Source organism: Amblyraja radiata, chromosome 16 (genome assembly GCF_010909765.2).
Source record: "Amblyraja radiata isolate CabotCenter1 chromosome 16, sAmbRad1.1.pri, whole genome shotgun sequence".
Classification (NCBI taxonomy): domain Eukaryota; kingdom Metazoa; phylum Chordata; class Chondrichthyes; order Rajiformes; family Rajidae; genus Amblyraja; species Amblyraja radiata.
This window is the reverse complement of record NC_045971.1, coordinates 34,149,396-34,170,975: the sequence shown is the minus strand read 5'-3', so window position 1 is coordinate 34,170,975 and position 21,580 is coordinate 34,149,396. Positions and strand designations below refer to the sequence as shown.

The following is a 21,580-nucleotide window of genomic DNA, read 5'->3' as shown; positions in this document are numbered from 1 at the left end:
CCTGCTTGATATTTGTGGCCCGGCGCAAGCATCGGGCCCTATATATGTCATCCAAGGAGGACAGTTGGGCGTTTGTAATGCTCTGCGCAGTTTTAATAATTCCCTGCAGCGCCCTCCTCTCAGCCACAGTACAGCTAGCAAACCACACCAGGATTCCATAGGAGAGGATACTTTCCACGGCGCATCGGTAGAAGGACAACAGCAGCGGCTGTGAGACGTTTGCTCTCCGCAGAGACCTCAGGAAATACAGCCGCTGATGTGACTTCTTCACGAGAGTGACGGTGTTCATTTGCCATTTGAGGTCCTGGGAGATGTTTATTCCCAGGAACTTAAAGCCAGTGACTCTCTCCACCATATCTCCTTTGATGTATAAGGGAGCAGGTTCCTCTCTCCTCTTCCTCCTGAAGTCAACGACCAGCTCTTTTACACATATAATACACATTTAATTGCATTCCGTTATCAAACATAGTCAATGTTCGCTCTGAAGACATTTCCAGCACAATAGTGTCAGTAAGGGGGGGGGGATGTGAATCAGTGCAGGATGGATAGATGGCCGGAGGGGGGGGGGGGGGGGGTTGTTGAGAAGGCAATTGGTGCGGAATGGAAGGATTGAGGCAGGTCTATTAGTACGTGTTGTTTGGAGTATGTAAAATTGTGAGGTGAGAGCCCGGGGGATGTCAGTGATGTTGAATGGGGGGATCAGTACGGGATGGATGGGGAGGATCAGTATAGGATGAATGGGGGTAGACAAAAATGCTGGAGAAACTCAGCAGGTGAGTCAGCATCTATGGAGCGAAGGAAATAGGCAACGTTTCGGGTCGAGATTCTTCTTCAGACGGTTCCCCCTATTCTTCGTGAGGATGGATGGTGCGGGGATCAGCGCAGGATGAATTAGGGGGGATCAGTACAGGATGAATTGGAGGGGGGGGGGGGAGTTTCAGTACAGTGTGGATCGGAGGGTCTGTGCAGGATGAATCGGAATTCACTACAGGATGAATGAGGGGATCAGTACAGGATGAATGGGAGGGGATCAGTACAGGAAGAATGGGTGGTTCAGGAACAGATGAATTGGGGATCAGTACAGGATGAATGAGGGGATCAGTACTGGATGAATGGGTGGGATCAGTAAAAGATGAATGAGGAGATCACTACAGGATGGATGGAGGGGATGAGTAAAAGATGAATGGGACGATCACTACAGGATGGATTGGGGATCGGTGCAGGGTAAATGGAGGGTGGGTCCGTATGGGATGAATGGGGGGATCAGTGCAGGATGGATGGGGGTGCAGTGCAGGATGAGTGGGGGAGTAGTGCAGGATGGATGGGAAAGGTGGTCAGTACCGGATGAATGGGAGTATCAGTACAGGATGGATGGGAAGGGGGCTGAGTACAAGATGAATTGGGGGACAAGAGTAGGATGGATGGGGGGGGTGGCAGGAGAATCAATGTGAGGTGGATAGGGAGATCAGTGCAGGATGAATAGATGGGGGGGGGGTTGATGGGGAGGGGAGCACAGGGGGTGTCAGTGTGGAGTGAATAAAGACGGGAATGGGGATCAGTGCGGAATGGAGAGGAGGGGTCTCAGGATAAGGGGGGGGGGGTGGTGGAGGGGACGTACAAGAGAGAGAGAGAGAGAGAGAGAGAGAGAGAGAGAGAGAGAGAGAGGGGGGGAGGGGGGGAGGTGGGGAGGAAGGATGGTCAACGCTCATCGGACAGGGATGGCATCATCGCCCCGATGCCTTGGCCGTCCCTGTCCACCGCCAAGTACCGCCGCCAAAGGGGGAGGCAATTGGGATCTCCTCGCCACCGCCTCCCCTCCTCTGCCAGCCAACAGGAAGGTGTGGGGCCAAGCGGTGCAGCTGCTTCAGATGGCGGAAGGAGGTCTTCCCCTCACCCCCTCCTCCTGGCCTCGGTGTGCGGGAGGGTTTGTTTTGAAAGCAGCGGCCGCTATCAGGGGGGCGAGGTGCGGGAGGAGGTGGAGTCGGTGGAGCCGCTGTTGCCGCTGTGCGGGGCCGTCATTCACTCAGACCCTCCGTCACACCGCACCTAGTATCTTTGCCCGCACTACAGTCACCGCCGACACGAAATATCACGTTCCTTTTCTCCAGAGATGCTGCCTGACCCGCTGAGTTACTCCAGTTTTTTGTGTCTATTTTCGGTATAAGCCAGTATCTGCAGTGCCAAGCCGGGCAAAATGACTCGGCATTTAGGTTGCCCGGCGGCATTTTGGGTGGTCAACAGCACCCGGGCAACCGCTAATTTCGAGCCCTGATTATTATATTACAGTTAATATGTACTGAGGGGAAATTCCAATGCTCCCCATTCTCAATTACTTTTACATTGAAGTGATTGAAATCCAAGTGAAGTTTAAATGGCATCAGAAAAATAAAACCTCCGGAATGGATGATATTCATTACGCGGTAGGTTGGATTCAGTATCAGCACAATTACTATATTAAACTTTGAATCTTCAACCTGTCAAAGTTGGGGTGGAGTGGTTTAGACATAGTCAATCAGGTAAATAAACTTAATAGTTGAGTAGCAAATTACAATAGTGCTACCTTCCCAATTTTTAACTGAAGGAAATAATGGGTTATGTTGTGACAGCCAGCCTGACACCTTGCATAACATTTTAATATTACACTTATCCAATTCCCCTGGATATTCCGGATTAATATATTAATATTTTATCAACTAATTACAAATCAGGCTAATTACAAATCAATAACATTAGCCAACTCCGAAACACGATGCGCTGAGCATTGGGATCCAGGCATCACGGACAATTGGCCTCAGTTCCCTGCTCAAATCTGGCAGTGCTCTCCGTCTGAACCAGGGGCCGCGGTGTGTGAGGGGGCTGAGCGATCACTGGCCTTGGGGGTACCCAGCGAGGGAGTGGAGTGACCGAGTGGGGGGAGGGTGTGGGAGGGGGGTGCCTCCCCTCACACAGTCGGGACTTTTTGAAATTTGATGTAAGTTTTAGTGCATTGTAGAAGTATAATTTCAATGTTTTTCGTTTGAAGTATTTTTAAGATGTAACTTTTTAATGGGTAACTTTTTCCACACAAAGGGAGGTGGGTGTATGGAACAAGCTGCCAGAGGAGGTAGTTGAGACAGAGCATGAGAAATTCTGTGATCAGCGTGTGAGCATGAGAATTTGGCGAAATGCGTGATTCTCACGCTCAATGCGTGAGAGTTGGCAGCTCTCCATTCCCATCAACTTCTGCTGGGTTCTGTCACTCGTCCACAAACTGGAGGCATGCATACCCCTTTAAATCGACTAACCCACACATCCTTGCTTTGTGGAAGGAAACTGGAGAACGCAGGGAAATCCACATGGTCGCAGGTGATTGGGAACGCCATGCCAGAGGTCGTGATTGAACCAATGGCTCTGGCACAGTGAAGCAACAGCTCTACCAGTTGTGCTAATGTAGCATCCATAACATTTATATGTGTATATATGTTGAGAAATTAGCTTTTGCAACAAGTGTGGGATCTACTTCACCCAGCCTCAGAGTGGACTACCTAACCGGCCCCGAGAGCACGGATATCAGTGCTCTCCATCTCAGAGCATCTTGTTCAAGATCCCTGCCTTTGCATCGTGATTGGCCCAGCGTGATTGCAAAGCATTTCCTCCTTTCTATCTTCACCTTACCAGGATTCTGAATGGTCCTTCCATAAGCTGGGGTACCGGCTGATTAACTTCCACCCCTCCGTGGACATTGGACTTTGTCTGACGTACCACAATGCTGAGAACTATATTCTACACTCTGAATCTTCCCCTTTGCCCTACCGTTTGTACTTGATTGTACTAATGTCTGGTACAACAACTTGTCTTGATAGCATGCAGAACAAAACTTGCTTGGTGCAGGTGAGAATAATAAACCTAACTAATCTTCCTCTCCCTTCCAATCCTGAGTCTCTCCACTGTGATCTCCTCCCACATTCCTACATGGCCCACAACCTGCCTAGATTCCGCTGCTGGCGATGCAGTGACAGGGAAGTTGGTGGAATGGCCGCGTTTAGAATTTGCACCAGGACAGGGAAACTAATCCCACTAAATGTGGTCAGGATAGTCCCAGGCAGCCATTCTCTCCTCCCTAATTAGAGTATGGAGTTGGGTTCTTCTACATTGTTATCATATCCCCTGTGTGAATTGTATGCTAATGTATACAGGCACTACCTCTGCTGCAAGTAGGACAGAAAACTCCGTCCCTTCACTAACTCAAAGCATGTCATGGTTTCCTTTCACAGAGGATGAGAAGATGGATGCGAGGTCAAAGCTGAGTGTGGCCGCAAAGATGTCCCTGTTTAAAGTAAGTGCTGTATTGTAGAGTATTCAAGTCCATTTAAGCACAGAAAATGTCTAGTAGAGTGGAGGATGCGTGATCATGAAGCCATAGGGTCAGCAGTTCTCAGGTCTCCATTTGAAGATGAGTAATGATACGATAAACTTTATTCATCCCCGGTGGGTAATTGGTCTGCCGTCAGTCACAACACACAAGGTACACAAACACTTGAAATTAAAAGTGAAAAAAAAAGTGACTGTTGTCTGGCTACCATGTGCACAGCTCCTTCACCAGAATAAATGAACAAACAAACAAACACAGACTTATCCCCTGGGCAGAGGATTCTAAACTAGAGTCCGCCCCCCCCCCCCCCCATCCCCCACGCCGGGTCCCCATATTCTTCCCCTCCCCCCCTTACGCTCATCGACCGCGAGGCCCCACTGCCGCTGAGGCTCCCATCACCGCCGCTGAGGCTCCTTCGGCCCAGAGGTGAATGTGGAAGGTTAGTTTATACAAGGGGAAGCTCCAGCTGCCACAGGAGCCACTGGTGACACAGGGTGAGGGGAGGGATGCGTCACCATCACAATTAAATTACATCAACACCCATAGAGCAGGGTGGCACGGTGGCACAGCGGTAGAGTTGCTGCCTTACTGCGCTTGCAGCGCCGGAGAGCCGGGTTCCATCCCGACTACGGGTGCTGTCTGTACGGAGTTTGTACGCTCTCCCCGTGACCGTGTGGGTTTTCTCAGAGATCTTCAGTTTCCTCCAACACTCCAAAGATGTACGGGTATGTTGGTTGATTGGCTTGGTGTATGTGTAAATTGTCCCAAGTGTGTGTAATATAGTGTAAATGTGTGGGGATCGATGGTCAGTGCAGACTCGGTTTCCGTGCTGCAGCTCTAAATTAAACTAAACCAGTGCCATAAGCAGAGTAATGGAACATTGGAGCATAGTATCATATCAGACAATGCCAACCTCTTTGAGCCAAACACTTCCTTTCCAGATATAAATGAAGCCACGTTGGCAAGACCAAGAGTAAACTCAGTGACCATTTCTCTTAACACCTTCGCTTGGTCTGCCAAAGCTACAGGGTGGCCCGGTGGGCCTCCTCCATTGCCAGAGTGAGGCCACACACAAACTGGAGGAGGAACAGCACCTCATATTCCGTCCACTTAGGTAACTTTCAAACCAACAGTATGAACATCAAGTTCTCCAATTTTAGATAACTTTCAAACCCTTCCCCACATCTTATGGACCTGTCCCACTTAGGCGACTTTTTAGGCGACTGTAGGAGGCTATGCAGTCGCCACATGGTCGCCACATGTTCGCGGGTGGCTGCGGGAAGTCACCTTCATGGTCGTGAGGAGTTCCCGCATTCCGGCAACTAGTCGCAGCCACATTATGGTCACCGCAAATTTTTCAACGTTGAAACATTAGCGGCGACTAGAATGAAGCTGCCATGGAGAGTAGCGAGAATTCACGTGCCGTAGGTGGGTTGCCAGGAGGTCAAAGGTTCTCGTAGGTTCTCATAGGTTGTAGCCGGTGCTGACCGGTGAATTTCATTGGCTCATTGGGGGAAAAAAACGTAAGCAGTAGTACTCAGAACCAAGGATAACCGACTGGCAATGTTAATGTTCGCCGAGCTTCACAGATGTTTATCTGGCTTATTAAAAGTGTCTGGCTTCTTAAAAGTTGTCCCTACTCCTACTCCCGTACACTGTGCTGGCCTTCTTAATTACAGCGCCAACCTTCCTGTTCATCGCGGTGTGTGTCTGTTTCACCTTGACTTTGCACCGTGTGAATTTCAGACAGCGTTCCCCCCCACTTGCCCTGGCCCCCGCATTTCGATGTGTTTGTGTGTTCCACTCTGACAGTCGCCGTTCCAGTTGATGGTTTTTCAGTCGTCTGAAAATCGCCTAAGTGGGACAGGCCCATTAATCTCCCCTCCCTGTTGCAGCCCCTCTCTCCCCTGTGCCCACCTGGATGAGCACCCATTTCTCCACTCGTCCCACCACAATCAATCTGAAGAAGGCTCCTGTCCCGAAATGTCACCTATCCATGTTCTCCAGAGATGCTGTCTGACCCGCTGAGTTACTCCAACACTTTGAACATAGAACATTTGAACATTTTTGAAAATAGAACATTTTTGTCCTACTTCAGTGCTTTATTTCTTTCAGGACCTTTGACATAAAAGGTTGCAAATATTATAATTGAGTTACAATGTATATAGCCTTGTGGGGGTTACATCACAACACAGCAGGTGGATGCTGATAGGATGTAGAAATGGAGAACTGCAGATGGTTTACAAAATAAGAACACAAAGCGCTGGAGTAATTTAGCGGGCCAGGCAGCATCAATGGAGAACATGGATAGGTGATGTTTTGGGTCAGGATCCTTCTTCAGACTGACTGTGGGGGGAGGGGAAGAAAGCTGGGAGAATGGAGTGGCAGGACATAGGTGAACACAGGTGACGGGGTGAATTGGAAATACTCCAGTTTTAGACCATTCTTAGCAAACCCCCCCCCCCGTCCCCTTCCCCTTCCTCTCCCTCACCCGCCTGCACTCACACCTGTTTCCCTCCCCTTCTCTGTCAGCTACATTCCTTCCTCTGGCTTCACAATTTGCAACTTTTCAATCATTTTGTCTCACACCTGTTTTAATCTCTGACCTTTGTCCAGCCACCTGCCTATCTGTGGTCCCCCTCGCCTGTACCTGCCATGCTCTGTCCAGCCCATTCTCTTCTCCAGCTTTCTTCCACCTCCTACCACCTAAATCAGTCCGAAGAAGGGTCCCGACCCGAAACATCATCTATCCATGTTCTCCAGAGATGCTGCCTGACCCGCTGAGTTACTCCAGCACTTTGTGTCTTATGCTGATGTGATGTTTAACAAAGTATGTTTTATCAAAGTGGATTTGGATGTGGCAGTTGGTAGCAATTTGTATTGGACTAAGACAATTCATTTTAGTTCACGGAAAAATGGAAACAGGTTCCTCAGCCCAACTGATTCATGCCGAACAAGATGCCCCAGCTAAGATACTCCCATTTCTCTATTTTTAGCCCATATCCCTCCAAACCTTTCCTGTCCATGTACTTGTCCAAGTGTCTTTTAAATGTTGATGTAGTCCATGCCCCAACTACCTCATCTGACAGCTCGTTCCATACACCCATACTATGTGGAAAACCTCATAGACCTCTATTTCCTATGTTCATAGTCATAGAGTCATAGAGTGACACAGTGTGGAAACAGGCCCTTCGACCCAACTTCCCCATACCGGCCAACAATGTCCCTGCTACACTGGTCCCACTTGCCTGCGCTTGGTCCATATCCCTCCAAACCTGTCCTATCCATGTACCTGTCTAACCGTTTCTTAAATGTTGTGATAGTCCCAGCCTCAAATACCTCCTCTGGCAGCTTGTTCCATACACCCACCACCCTTTGTGTGAAAAGGTTACCCCTCTGATTCCTATTAAATCTTTTCCCCTTCACCTTGAACCTATGTCCTCTGGTCCTCGATTCCCCTACTCGATTGCCCTATTCAGAAGTAACAAAAGATTTGGAGAGAAAGCACAAGCAAGATGCAGTGGCTGAATGGCACAGCTGGTAGAGACTCTTTCTCACAGCACAAGTGACTCAGGCTCAACCCTGCATTCTGGTGCTGTCTGCATGGAGTTTGCATGTTCCTTCGGTGACCACATGGGTTTCCTCCCACGTCCGAAAGAAAATGCCCCTAGTGTGGTGAGAGGTTGAATGTGTGGGTAATTGATAGATATGTGGGGAATTTAACTTGGGATGGTGTAAATGTGTGCTTGTTTGCTTGTGAACTGAAGGGCCTGTTACTGTGCTGTATGCCTCTATGAATCCATGTTTCAGACAGTCCCATCTCTGCTGAGGAAGTTGGTTCTGAAATAAGATAATGCTGTTTGGTTTCTGTAACCAGACAGGAAACAGAGACAAATGTTTAACTAACTGTCAGCTGTGAGTCTTGGGAATGTAATGTTAGAACCTGCCCAGTTTTTGCCCAGAATGATTTGGTTTCTTTCTGTTTTGCCCATGCTGTTTACACTTGCATTAGGAACTAGAGAAAACCCCCCCTGCAGAATCTGCCTCCCCGTTGCGACCTCACAGCACCAATGCAGCCCTGGAGCGCAGATTGCGCCGGGCGCACGACCGAAGTCGTACACAGCCAGTAACGACGGAGGAGATGGTGGTAGCACACAGGTACGGGGTACATGGCAGAGAGGGCTTGTGGTTATGGCAGTCTCTTCATCCCACACAACAGTGAATAAGTCCACTCGCTGACAGTATCTGTGCTCACACCGTGCCTCCATATCCTCAACCAAGAACCCACGTGTATTGTCTGCCTTTTAGACGACTCTTTGTGGGATCTCGCTGTGTACAGGTTGTCTACCTTGTTTCCACCATGTATAGAAGCAACTATATGTTAAGCCAAGCAGTTTTATGTACTGGTGAGGGATTTGGAAAGTTATTTTTCAATGGTAATTGGAACAAATTGTGTCACTTTCTTGTCCATTACCTGACCCAGTTTCAATGAAAACCCAAAGCTAAATGCTCGATGATGAGACCGTGAACGGGACTTATCTCTGACATGTGCAGTGGTACCTGGATGCACAGATGGTATCCTGCGATTCGCCCAGTCGCCACACATCCCAACACACCCACCCTCTCCTGACCGAACACGACCCCACCTGCCGTCTGCTGACCTCCCTTTACCCCCAACAGCCACCGTTGACATGTTACACCCATCTCTGTCTGGTCATGGAGCATCATCTACATGTTAAGCCTTTGCCCCAATACCCTGGATCCTCAGCCATCCCTCTCATCACCGGCTGGTTCTCTCCTGGGACCCCCCTGAGTGTGTCGTGCACTGGCTCAGAGGAAGGCCCCCATCCCACTGGAGGCCTGTACATGGCATCCAAACCCTCACCCTCTTGCATTGACAAGGTTCCTGCTGATGGTCCCATGAAATGACTGGGGCTGAGAAGGAAAGATAGATCAGCCATGATTGAATGGCAGAGTAGACCTGATGGTCTGAATGGCCTAATTCTGCTCCGATAACTTACGAACTTATGAACAGAAGCTTGAACTTGTGAACAGAAGTTGACCGTTCCACTGCGGCTGCAGGATGCCGAGGAGGAGCTGCAGCTGTGTGCACGAGGATTGTCCCTGGCGCTGCAAGGCTCTCAGTCCTGCTGTGCATGCATTAAAACCCCCAGAGATACCTGTGTCTTCAGCAAACATTCCCAATAATGTTTCACTTCAATAAAGCATTTTAACATTCCATTCATTCAAGATACGTTTAAGAATCTAGATTTTTTCCAGAGGTTATTCCCCAGTTATGCATAATCTCTAAAATTCACCATTTCAACACTGAACGATCTCTGGCTACCTGAAAGCTATTTGAAAATTGCTTTCCTCTTCAAACTTCCAGTCCATTAAATGGTTCTTGAACCATTGTGTGGTGCTGCAGCCAGTGTCCGTGTGATGTCATAATGCCTCTGTCCCACTTAGGAAACCTGAACGGAAACCTCTGGAGACTTTGTGCCCCACCCAAGGTTTCCGTGTGGTTCCCGGAGGTTCCCGGAGGTTTTTATCAGTCTCCCTACCTGCTTCCACTACCAGCAACCTCCAGCAACCACCTGCAGCCTCCAGGAACCGCACGGAAACCTTGGGTGGGGCACAAAGTCTCCAGAGGTTTCCGTTCAGGTTTCCTAAGTGGGACAGGGGCCTTACTGTTGATCTGATAGAACCAACAGCAAGTCAAAGTACAACATGAGGAAAGTGTTTGTGTCAGGTGGAATCTGAGTATTCATAAGTTGATAAGTTCTAGGAACAGAATGAGGCCATACGGCCATCAGATCTACTCTGCCATTCAATCAAGGTTGATCTATCTTTCACTCTCAACCCCATTCTCTTGTCTTCTCCCCATAACCCCTGACATCTGTACTAATCAAGAATCTATCTCTGCCTTAAAAATACCCATTGACTAAAGCCCCTGTCCCACTTTCCTGAGTTACCACGAATTCTCCCGAGTTTTCCCCTTGATTCAAACTTGGAGATGTCAGCCGTAGGTACTCGGGGCTATATTTTTTACTCGTGGACATTTTTCAACATGCTGTAAAAACGTCCCAACTTACCTGATGCCCCGAGTACCTACGGTTGACATTACGAGCCGCTACGAAATATCTACGGACTACTATGGCCTCGCTACGGACTCTCTCTGAGTTTGAATCAAGGGGAAAACTCGTGAGAATTCGTGAGTAACTCGGGAAAGTGGGACAGGGCCTTTAGCCTCCACGGCCTTCTGTGGCAATGAATTCCACCGATTCACCACACTCTGACTTATGGGCAGGAACTTTGAGGGACTGGGGGAAATGAATGAGACTGTTTCATCATATTCTTCAGTTCAGTAACTAGTTTCCATCAGTGTGGCCTATTTGCAAGTGTATTCATTTTAAATGAGACACAAGGTGTCATTTACCCTGGAGAAAGACATGAAGACTGGGCAACTTGGGACAGTCATGGAAGTATCTTGAGGACAGTCATATTATGATCGAGGATTTGCTGAATGTTCTAAGGCGTATGAAGTAAGCAAATCTCCCAGACCTCCGAGGACACAGTGGGAATCTCGAGAAGAAATTGCAAGAGCCCTGGTTGAGATTTATGAATCATCATTAGGCACGGGTCAGGTGGTCGAGGATTGGTGGGTAGCTAATGTGCTGCCTCTTTTAAAGAATGACTGCAAGGAAAAGCCTGCGAACTATAGACCAGCGTCTAAAATCTATGGTAGGCAAGTTAATGAGGAGTATTCTGAGGGTTAAGATATACAGGGGCTGATTAAGATTAGTCAGCATGATTTTGTACGTGGTAGATTGTATCTCTTGAATCAGATTGAGTTTATTGAAGATGTAACCAAAAGAGTGATTAGGGCAGAGCTGGAAACATTGTATATATGGACTTCAGCGGGGCATTTGAAAAGCTTCTACGTGGTAGGATGCTCTGGAAGGTTAGATTGCTTGGAATCCAGGCAGAGCTAGCCGACTAGGTTGGCTTCATGGAAGGAAGCAGAGGGTGATGGTAGAAAGATGTTTTTGGACAACAGGCCTGTGACTAATGGTGTGCCTCAGGGTTCGGTGCTGGGCCCATTACTGGTTGTCATCTATATTAATAATTTGGATGAGAATGTATGAGGCATGATCAGTAAGTTTGCTGATGACATTAAAGTGGGTGATAGTGAAGATGGCTATCAAAAATAACAGCAGGATCTTGATCAATTAGGCAAGTGGGCTGAAGAAGAATGGAGTTTAATACAAATAAATGCGAGGTGTTGAATTTTGGGAAGTCAAACCAGGGCAGGACCTTCACAGTGAATGTTTAAGAAAGAACTGCAGATGCTGGAACAATCGAAGGTAGACAAAAAATGCTGGAGAAACTCAGCGGGTGAGGCAGCATCTATGGAGTGAAGGAATAGGCGACGTTTCGGGTCAAGACCCTTTTTCAGACTGATGCTGGGGTGGGTGGGGGGGGAGGGTGGGGGAAAATAACGTTTCTCTTTCCTCCCCCCCCCCCCCCCCCCCCCCCCCCCCCGACATCAGTCCCGAAACGTCACCAATTCCTTCACAGTGAATGGCAGGGTTCTGGAGAGTGTTGAGGAGTAGAGAGGTCTAGGAGTGCCAGTGTATAGTTCCTTGAAAGTGGCATCACAGATATATTGGGTCATCAAGAAGGCTTTCAGCATATTGGTCTTCATCAGTCAAGGTATTGATTATAGAAGTTGGGATGTTATGTTACAGTTGTACAAGACATTAGTGAGGCCACACTCATTGTATTGTGTTCAGTTTTGGTCACCCTGTTACAGGAAAGATGTTCTCAGGCTGGAAAGAGTACAGAGAAGATTTACAAAGATGTTGCTAAGCCTGAGCTAGTGGGCAGGCTCGGACTTTATTCCTTGAAGCACAGGAGGATGAGGGATGATCTAATAGAGATGTATTAAATCATGAGGTGAATAGATCGGGTAGATGCAGAGTCTTTTACCCAGAGCAAAGGAATCAAGAAGCAGAAGAAATAGGTTTAAGGTGAGAGGGGAAATATTTACTAGGAACCTGAGGGACAATAATGCCACAGGAGATACCTGAGGCAGGGACAAATGCAACATTCAAAAGACATTTGGACAGGTACATGGATAAGAAAGACTTGGAGGGATATGGGCCAAACGCAGGCAGGTGGGACAAGTACTGATGGAGCACCTTGGTCAGTAGGGGCAAGTTGGGTCAAAGGACCTGTTTCCATGCTGTATGACTATGACTATGACCTACAGATGCTGGAATCTGAATGCTAATGGACAGACAACATTTTGGGTCAAGATCCACATTCTTAGAATGAAGTAGGATCCTGATCGAAGAAGGTCCTGATCAGAAACGTCATCTCTCCATTTCCTTCTACAGATGCTCCCTGATCCACAGAAATCCTCCAGCAATTTGTATTGGTCTTTCTATCTGATGTTAAGTGGCAAAAATGAGTCCACCAGTTGCAGTGAATACATGCAGAAATGTTCATGCACATATAGATTATTAATCAGAATTGACAATAGAGATGTATTAAATCTCTAAAACACTTAAAGTGCTGTTATCAAAACCTTCTCAATATTATTTTATGGATGATTAAATATCAGAATAAATGGATTTCTCCAACAGGAGCATATCACAGAGACCAATATAACTGTCTGAAACAGCGTGAGGAAGAGCCATCATTAGCATCATACAGAATTGTAAATACTTCATAGAAAAATGCAGAATCTAATGTTTCTCTTTTTTGCTGTCATACTAAAAACTTTGTTTTCAAGGAATGTTAGATCATTTCAAATAGAAAGGAAAATGTGTTTCAACTGTGGGAGAATTCAACTCCAATTATTATCTTGTCAAGGATTAGATTAGATTAGATTAGATTATTACTTTATTAATCCCCTTATTCAGGGGAAATTCAGATGTCCTTGCAGCACACTAATAAAATACAACATAGCATTCAAGAAGTTTAACATTAAAACATAAAAACATCCCCCCACAGTGGGAACCACTGTGGGGGAAGGCACAAAGTCCAGTCCCCATCCTCTTGTCCACCCAGAGTCGGACCTATTGAGGCCTCCACAGTCGCCGCCACGGGGGCCGATGTTCCCGGCCGTTCTCGCCGGGCGATGGCACTCCGGCGTCGGGAGAACCCCCAGCGGCCTGGGGTGCCAGGAACGGCCGCCTTCCTACCGGAGACCGCGGCTTCCAAGCCAACAGACCGTGCCGGACGGAGTCTCACACACTGGCGATCTCGGCGAGAGATCCCAGGCCCCGCGATGCAAAGCCCAGCGCCGCAGCTGGCCGCTCCACAAAACCGCGGCTCCACGATGTTTTCAACGGCGGTTCCAGCGCGGCGAAAGAATACAGCTGAGTGTGGCAGCTCCTCAACACAGAATTAAACCATCTAGAGGGTGCCTTGACTGGGGAGGACATTGCCCCAGGATAGTAACCAACATAATCAAGGACCATTCATCTTCTAAAGTGAATCAAGGGCCACACACTCTGGTCATTCTCTTGTTGCCCCTCTCCCATCAGAAGGCAGAATCAAAAGCTTAAAAGCATGTACCTCTAGAATCAAGAAAAGCTTCCTCCCCACAGTTTCAGGCTCTAAACTAACCTCACATAAGCTTATGATGTGTTCCCAATCTCCCAATCTACCTCGATGCAGCCACTGCACATTTTTTTAAACTGCACTTTCTCTGTAGCTGTAACACTATATTCAGTTTCCCTTTTCTTTACTCAAAGTGCGGTTTGATTGTACTCATGTACAGTATGATTTGCCTGTATAGCATGCAAAACAAAGTTTGTCACTTTATCATGTGACAACAAAAAACTAAAAACTAGAGGCACTGTGATGCAGTGGTAGAGTTGCTGCCTAAAGGGCCTGTCCCACTGTACGAGGTCATTCAAGAGTTCTCCCGAGTTCTCCCCTGATTCGAGCTCGTGTAATGTACGTAGCGGGTACGTAGGAGCTTGTGGATGTCACGTAGCGGCTCGTACGAGTAACGGTAGGTACTTGGGAAATCCGGTAAACTCGTGACGTTTTTTCAACTGTGAAAAATGTCCACGAGTAAAAAAATATTCTATGTACCCGCTACGCACATTACATGAGCTCGAACCAGGGGAGAACTCGGGAGAACTCGGGAGAACTCCAGTACAGTGGGACTGGCCCTTTACAGCGCTTTCAGCGCCAGAGACGTGGGTTTAATCCCAACTAACATAGAAACATAGAAACATAGAAAATAGGTGCAGGAGTAGGCCATTCGGCCCTTCGAGCCAGCATTCAATATGATCATGGCTGATCATCCAACTCAGTATCCCGTACCTGCCTTCTCACCATACCCCCTGATCCCTTTAGCCACAAGGGCCACATCTAACTTAAATATAGCCAATGAACTGGCCTCAACTACCTTCTGTGGCAGAGAGTTCCAGAGATTCACCACTCTCTGTGTGAAAAAAGTTTTTCTCATCTCGGTCCTAAAGTCAAGTCAAGTCACATTTATTTATATAGCACATTTAAAAAAGCAACTCTCGTTGGCCAAAGTGCTTTACATTTGTTATAAGAATAATATAAACAAACAAACTACATACATATATACATATAGCCCTCGCTCAGTGGACGTCAGGAAAGGCTTGGGAGTATAGATAAGATTTTAGTCTTGACTTAAAGGAGCCGATGGAGGGGGCATCAAAGTGGAGGAATTGTCTTATTTTAGTTATCGTCCGAAGCTGAAAGAAGCTAGCTTTTACCACGGCATTGACTTGTTTGTCAGATTTCAGTGCTGAGTCAAATATCACACCGAGGTTTTTGACGTGAGGTTTGAGTAGTGGGGTAAGGCCTCCAAGGAATTAAAAGAATTTATAAAGAAGAACATAAATAGGTCGACAAGAGCAGCATCCAGGGGTGATTGTGTTGTCCCGTTTAAGAAAAGTGTATTTGGCCAGACAGTATTTTCCTATAGAGCGTCGCATACCTGGAACGCGATCCCCTGCTTCATACGGGATCTGCCAACCATCACCACATTTACAAAACAACTCAAAAAATGGTTACTGGAAAATCAAACCTGTATTCATAATCAACCGTAATATAATCATCTGGCAGTCTTTTATTGTTACTTTTTAACTTTATTGTCTGTTTTGTTATGTTTTTTGTTTGTCTTTTGTTTTGTTTTGATTCTTTTCTTATGGATTGAATGTGTTGTGATGTGTTAACCTGGTTTACCAGAGGGACTACAGATGGAAATTAGCCTATAGCTATAATCTTGCGTATTGCATGCAAATGTTTATAAATATGCACTGTCCTTAATAAAAACATCTAAAAATTTTTTTTTTAAAAAGGATTTCCCCTCTATCCTTAAGCTGTGACCCCTTGTCCTGGACTTCCCCAACATCGGGAACAAACTTCTTGCATCTAGCCTGTCCAACCCCCTAAGAATTTTGTAAGTTTCTATAAGATCCCCCCTCAATCTCCTAAATTCTAGCGAGTACAAGCCGAGTCTATCCAGTCTTTCTTCATATGAAAGTCCAGACATCTCAGGAATCAGTCTGGTGAACCTTCTCTGCACTCCCTCTATGGCAATAATGTCCTTCCTCAGATTTGGAGACCAAAACTGTACGCAATACTCCAGGTGTGGTCTCACCAAGACGCTGTACAACTGCAGTAGAACCTCCCTGCTCCTATACGGTGTTGTGTGTACGGAATTTGTACGTTCTCTGTGTGACCCGTGTAAGTTTTTTCCGAGATCTTCGTTTTCCACCCTTACTCCAAAAACATACAGGTTTGTAGGTTAATTGGCTTGGAATAATTGTAAATTGTCCCTGGTGTGTGTAGGATAACGTTAATGTGCGGGGATCACTGGTTGGTGCGGACTCGGTGGGCCGAAGGGCCTGTTTCCACACTGTATCTCTAAACTAAATACCTACACCAAAGGTCTGAAGAAGGGTTCCATCCCGAAACATCACCCATCCTTTTCCTACAGAGATGTTGCTTGACTCACTGAGTTACTCCAGCACTTTGTGTCTATCTTCAATATCAATACAATTGCTTGTTCTTTTTGTGCTTGGAGTTTGACACAGTGAGAATGAGACTAGAAGCCACAACATGCTGGAGTACCTCTATGGGTCAGACAGCATCCCTGGAGAATATGGATAGGTGTTATTTAGGGTCTTAACGCTATGTTGTTCCAGGAGTGCCCGTGAATAGGCAAGGCCGACTGACATGGAAATTAATGAACAACCTGTGTGTCAAAGATCATTCACTGCTCCAGTCCATAAGATCGCTGATGGGTCCCAGGAGATGAATGGAGTTTGTGAAATTTGAGAATAACAGAGTTAACATTTTAACCTCCACTAACCTCATCCACTGCATCAGGTTTTTCCAATGCGCTTTCCCGAACATCAGCAAGATCAAGGGTAGACTTTGTGACCGTTTCACTGAACACTTGGGCTCAGTGCGACAAGGCTTGCTGGATCTGCTGGTTGCTAATCATGTTAACTCCCCTTCCCATTCCCATTCTGATATTCCTGTCCTAGCATACAAACTAACATTGAATTCTGCAATTTTAGTAAATAACCTACAAACAACCTTCCTTTGGTTATATATATATATGATTTTCCATCTCGTCTCTTCCCTCGACCCCACCTGTGTCCATCTATCACTTGCAAGGCTTTACATAAAAAATAGGTGCAGGAGGAGGCCATTCGACCCTTCGAGCCAGCAACGCCATTCATTCTGATGGCGCCATTCATTGAGAGGGACTTTGTCCTCTCCCCCCTCATCCCCTAACAATCAGCCTGAAAGAAGGGTCCTGACGCAAAGTGTCCCCTATCCATGTTCCCCAGAGATGCTGCCATATTCTGACAAAAGTTCACAGTGAAGCAATAAAATGGAAACACAAGCGACAGCAGATGTTGGAATAGTGAGGAAGGATTGTAGAATTGAATTGCATTTATTTTAATACGGGTAAGATGGATTAATTCAGGATGTGGATAGGTACACACGAAGTGTGGATAGGGATGTGGTAGCCGTTACGGAAACTGGCTAAGCGAGGAATGGGTCTGGCAGCTTAATGTTCCAGGTTTCGTGTGCTACAGGAGATATAAAGGTGCGGGTAAAAGAGTAGTTGATGTAGCTTTACTGATTAAGGTTGATGTCACGGCAGTAGTCTGAGATTACTGACAGTCTGAAGAATGGTCCTGACCCAAAGCATCACCTTCCCATCTTCTCCAGAGATGTACCTGACCCGCTGAGTTACTCCAGCACTTCTCTTTTTGTAAACCAGCATCTGCAGTTCCTGGTATCACCTTTACATTTTAATCATCTGATGAAGGACTGTTCCCCTCTCTATAGTTGCTGCCTGACATGACAATGTACACAGCATTTTCTGATTTGCAGCATCCACATATTTTTGATTTTTGGTACAGTGTCATATTTTTGACTATGAATAAACTGCTTGGCAATAGTTTCTTGCCTCCAGTTTATTCCCAACCCCCACTACTTTCACTCTGAAGAAGGGTTTCGACCCAAAACATTACCTATTCTTTTCCTCCAGAGATGCTACCTGACCTGCTGAGTTACACAATATTTTGTATCTATCTTTAGCTTCTCACTTCCTACCTTACAAATCCTTCCATAAGATCACCTCTTAGTTGTCTTAGTTAGTGGAATACAACCCTAGTGAGTGTGACCAGTTCAGCATCAGTTGACGACCTGGCCCCTCAAACCTGCCCTGTCATCCCGTGTGGTCTTTGGTGATCTGGGGTAGACGTTAACTCCTCTCCAGTGCCAGTGTTCAATAGCCCTCAAATCTCCGCTTCTTCAAAATCTTCTTCATCTATCTCCCCTTTAACTCCTCCCCGTTGATTCACTCTCCTGGTTAGATATTTCCAGAGATTCTCCACCCTAGGTATGAAGGGTGAGATTGGTTGATCTAAAGTCTGCTGGAGGGTTGAGTTGGGTGAGGAGTGAAGGCGTAAAGCGAGTTTAATGGGATTGACAGTCAGAGCAGGCACGAGGGCTGGCTGGTCTCATCATGTTCCCATCTCTGTCTTCTCTTCCCTTGTATGGCTCTGTGTTGTGACATATGTAAACCCTTAGTCTCCCCAGAGCCCGCTCGCCAAAGTCGGTGGATGTGAGTGGACCGGAGGCCAGCGCAGAATCGCAGGAAGTGGAGGAGAGAGTGGACGAGAACTCCAAACTGAGCCTGAGTCAGAAGATGGCCCTGTTCGATAGCCTGTGCCAGCCGATGCCACACAAAGCACCCCAGCTGGAAGGGGCAAGCGAGCGCAGACAGAAAGGATTCCGCTATCGCACCCAGCCCGTCACCATGAGTGAAGTCCCACTGGTAATCAATACTCTCACTTCAATGTTGCTTCTTGCTGCTTTAGAGTAGATCATAGAGCTATAGAGCACAGAAACAGGCAGTATTGTTCTGTCACGTTGAAGGGACCTGAACAGTCTGAGTGTTGTGCAATTATCCACCGATAAAAGTCACTGAAACATGTCACACTTTACTTAAAATCTTGAATGTCGTGTTCTCATCTCCTTTACTGGACTTTGTTGATGAGAACTTTGGTACAACTTGTTTATCAAAGCTCAGTATTCGGAGCAGTTGGCCCTTGTCCAGTATGTGGTGAAGATGCCCAGTTATCTGGTGAAGATACTGGTTATCTGGTAAAGATACTGGTTATCTGGTGAAGAAGTCTAAGATCTGGTTAAGGTGCCAAAGCTATCAATGTACAGACGATTGCCACAGTGGGCATTACTCCTCTCACTATGGTCCCTGTTGCAAAATGAATGGACAAATTGTGGATGGAATGGGCCCCCAGTGTTGGCCCCTGCAGATGATCAGCCACACCATACTGGGTTAGATTTCAAGTGCCCACTGAAGATGTCCATTGAGGTGCACTGCAAGAAGTGGTTAATTCCCAGCTCATGTTTATTTAAGAGTATGTAACGGCTGGTGTGAGGCAGGAAACAGACATGGACAATGGTAAAATAGAATGTCAAACTAAGCAACCATTCTGTCTACGTCAAGATTTTGTCGTTAAATTGTCTGGTGTATTTTTGATTTATGTATGAAGCCAAGCAGCAAACAGACTTAAATACTTGATTCAACAGGTTGTAGAAGCAAAACCCTTTCACAAGTTTTAAACAAATATTCTAATCCTGACTGGAAAATGCAAAAGTGGAATTGGCTCAGTGCATGGAGTGGGGAATGGTTCCGTAGAAAAAGTTGGAGGCTGGAGCTGGGACTAATATGGGATTCCAGATGTGTGTTTAGTGGGCAATGGGCAATGAGGTTGAATACAGCTTTGGGAAGATGATGTATTGTCAATAGAGAGCTGAGAGTTGGTACTGGTGAAATGAGCTGGGTTTAGTATGGAATTTGAGATGGTTTTAGTACAAAGTTTCGCTTGGAATAGGAGAGCGAGGGCAGGATTAGTTCAGACAAGCAGGTTTGCAAAGGGGTAATAACAAGTTCCGTTTGGGGTAGAAGAGTGTTAACACGGGAGACCCAGGTTCAATCCTGACCACGGGCTCTGTCTGTGTGGAGTTTGCATGTTCTCTCTGTGACCGAATGGGTTTCCTCCGGGTGCTCCGGTTTCCTTCCACATCCAAAAGATGTGCGGGTTTGTAGGTTAATTGGCCTATGAAAAAATGCACCTGGTGTGCGGGGATGGTTGAGAAAGTGGGATGACATAGAACTAGTGTGGATGGATGATCAATGGTCAGCGTGGACTCTGTGCTGTACATCTAAACTAAAGAAGAGTTAGATATACAGTGTGGAAACAAGTCCTTTGGGCCACTGAGTCCAAGCTGGCCATCAATCAACCATTCACACTAGTTTGTGTATTGGAAGAAATTGCAGATGCTGGTTTAAACCAAACATAGACACAGAATGCTGGAGTAACTCAGCAGGACAGTTAGCATCTCTGGTTAGAAGGAATGGGTGACGTTTTGGATCAAGACACTTTTTCAGACTGTTCTATGTCGTTCACGTTAGGGCCAATTTACAGAAGCCCCTACAGGAAGAATGTGCAAACTGCACACAGATAGCACCCTTGGTCTGGATCAAACCTTGGTCTCTGGCGCTCTGAGACAGCAGCTCTACTGCTGCGTCATCGTACCGCCTGGCGAAGAGTGTCTCATGCTGGAGAGTTTAGTGTTGATCATAGTCATACAGCGCAGAAACTGGCCCTTTGACTCAACTTGCCCCTGCCGACCAAAATGCCCCATCTATACTAGTTGCACTGCCCGCATGTGGGCCATATCCCTCTAAACCTCTCCTGTCCAAATGTCTTTTAAATGTTATTATAGTAACTGGCTCAATTACCTACCCTGCAGCTCATTTCAAACACCCACCACTCTGTGTAAAAAAAAATTGTCCCTGAGGTTCCTATTTAATCTTTCCCCTCTCTCCTTAAACCTGTCCTCTGGTTCTTGATTCCCCTTCTCTGGGTAAAGGGCTCAGTGCATTCACCGTATCTATTTCCCACGTGATCTTAAACACCTGAGCTTAGTGCTGGAGAGTGGAGTGGATTTATTACAAGTGATAGGATCTGGATTTGTGTAAGAAGGAACTGCAGATGCAGGTTTATACCAAAGATAGACACAATGGACAATAGACAATAGGTGCAGGAGTAGGCCATTCGTCCCTTCGAGCCAGCACCACCATTCAATGTGATCATGGCTGATCATCCCCAATCAGTACCCCATTCCTGCCTTCAACACAAAATGCATCTCTGGAGAAAAACAATAGGTGGTGCCTTGGCTCAGAAACCTTCTTCAGACTAGTCAGGAATAAGGGAAGGATTCAGTGCAAGAGAGGGAAGCAGGCATAGGGTTAGAATGGTAAAAGTGGGCAGGTTTAGTAATAGAATGGAATAGAAGATGGATTCAATATCAGAGAAGGAAACCGAGTTTAGTGTGGAATTGGGGATCGTTTCAAAAAGGTGCTTCCGTTCACAGCCCATGGTTTCTTCCTGCTTCACAGACTGCGGGGCAGATGTAGGGGCTAATCTCATCATCTGCCATATGTAGCAGTGAGAATGTGAAGAAGACTCTGTGGTGGCTGCTGGGGTAGAGACGGAGCCTTGTCTTCCTATCAAATCACATGGGACTACTCTTCAGTTTTTGCTTTAATATCATTTCCTTAATTAATTAATTATTAGTAATCATTTGAGTTTCTTTTAATTAATACTCCAA

General features: G+C 46.6%; 1 protein-coding gene across 1 annotated transcript in view; it reads left to right on the top strand.

The window, feature by feature from the left end:
- Positions 1-21,580, top strand: part of LOC116982112 (supervillin-like) — a 199,414-nt gene that overhangs the window by 56,272 nt on the left and 121,562 nt on the right. Inside the window, exons 5-7 of the mRNA XM_033035437.1 lie at positions 4,254-4,315; positions 8,364-8,509; positions 18,470-18,716. Coding sequence (XP_032891328.1) covers positions 4,254-4,315; positions 8,364-8,509; positions 18,470-18,716 — 455 coding nt within the window. The remainder of the gene's footprint in view (positions 1-4,253; positions 4,316-8,363; positions 8,510-18,469; positions 18,717-21,580) is intronic.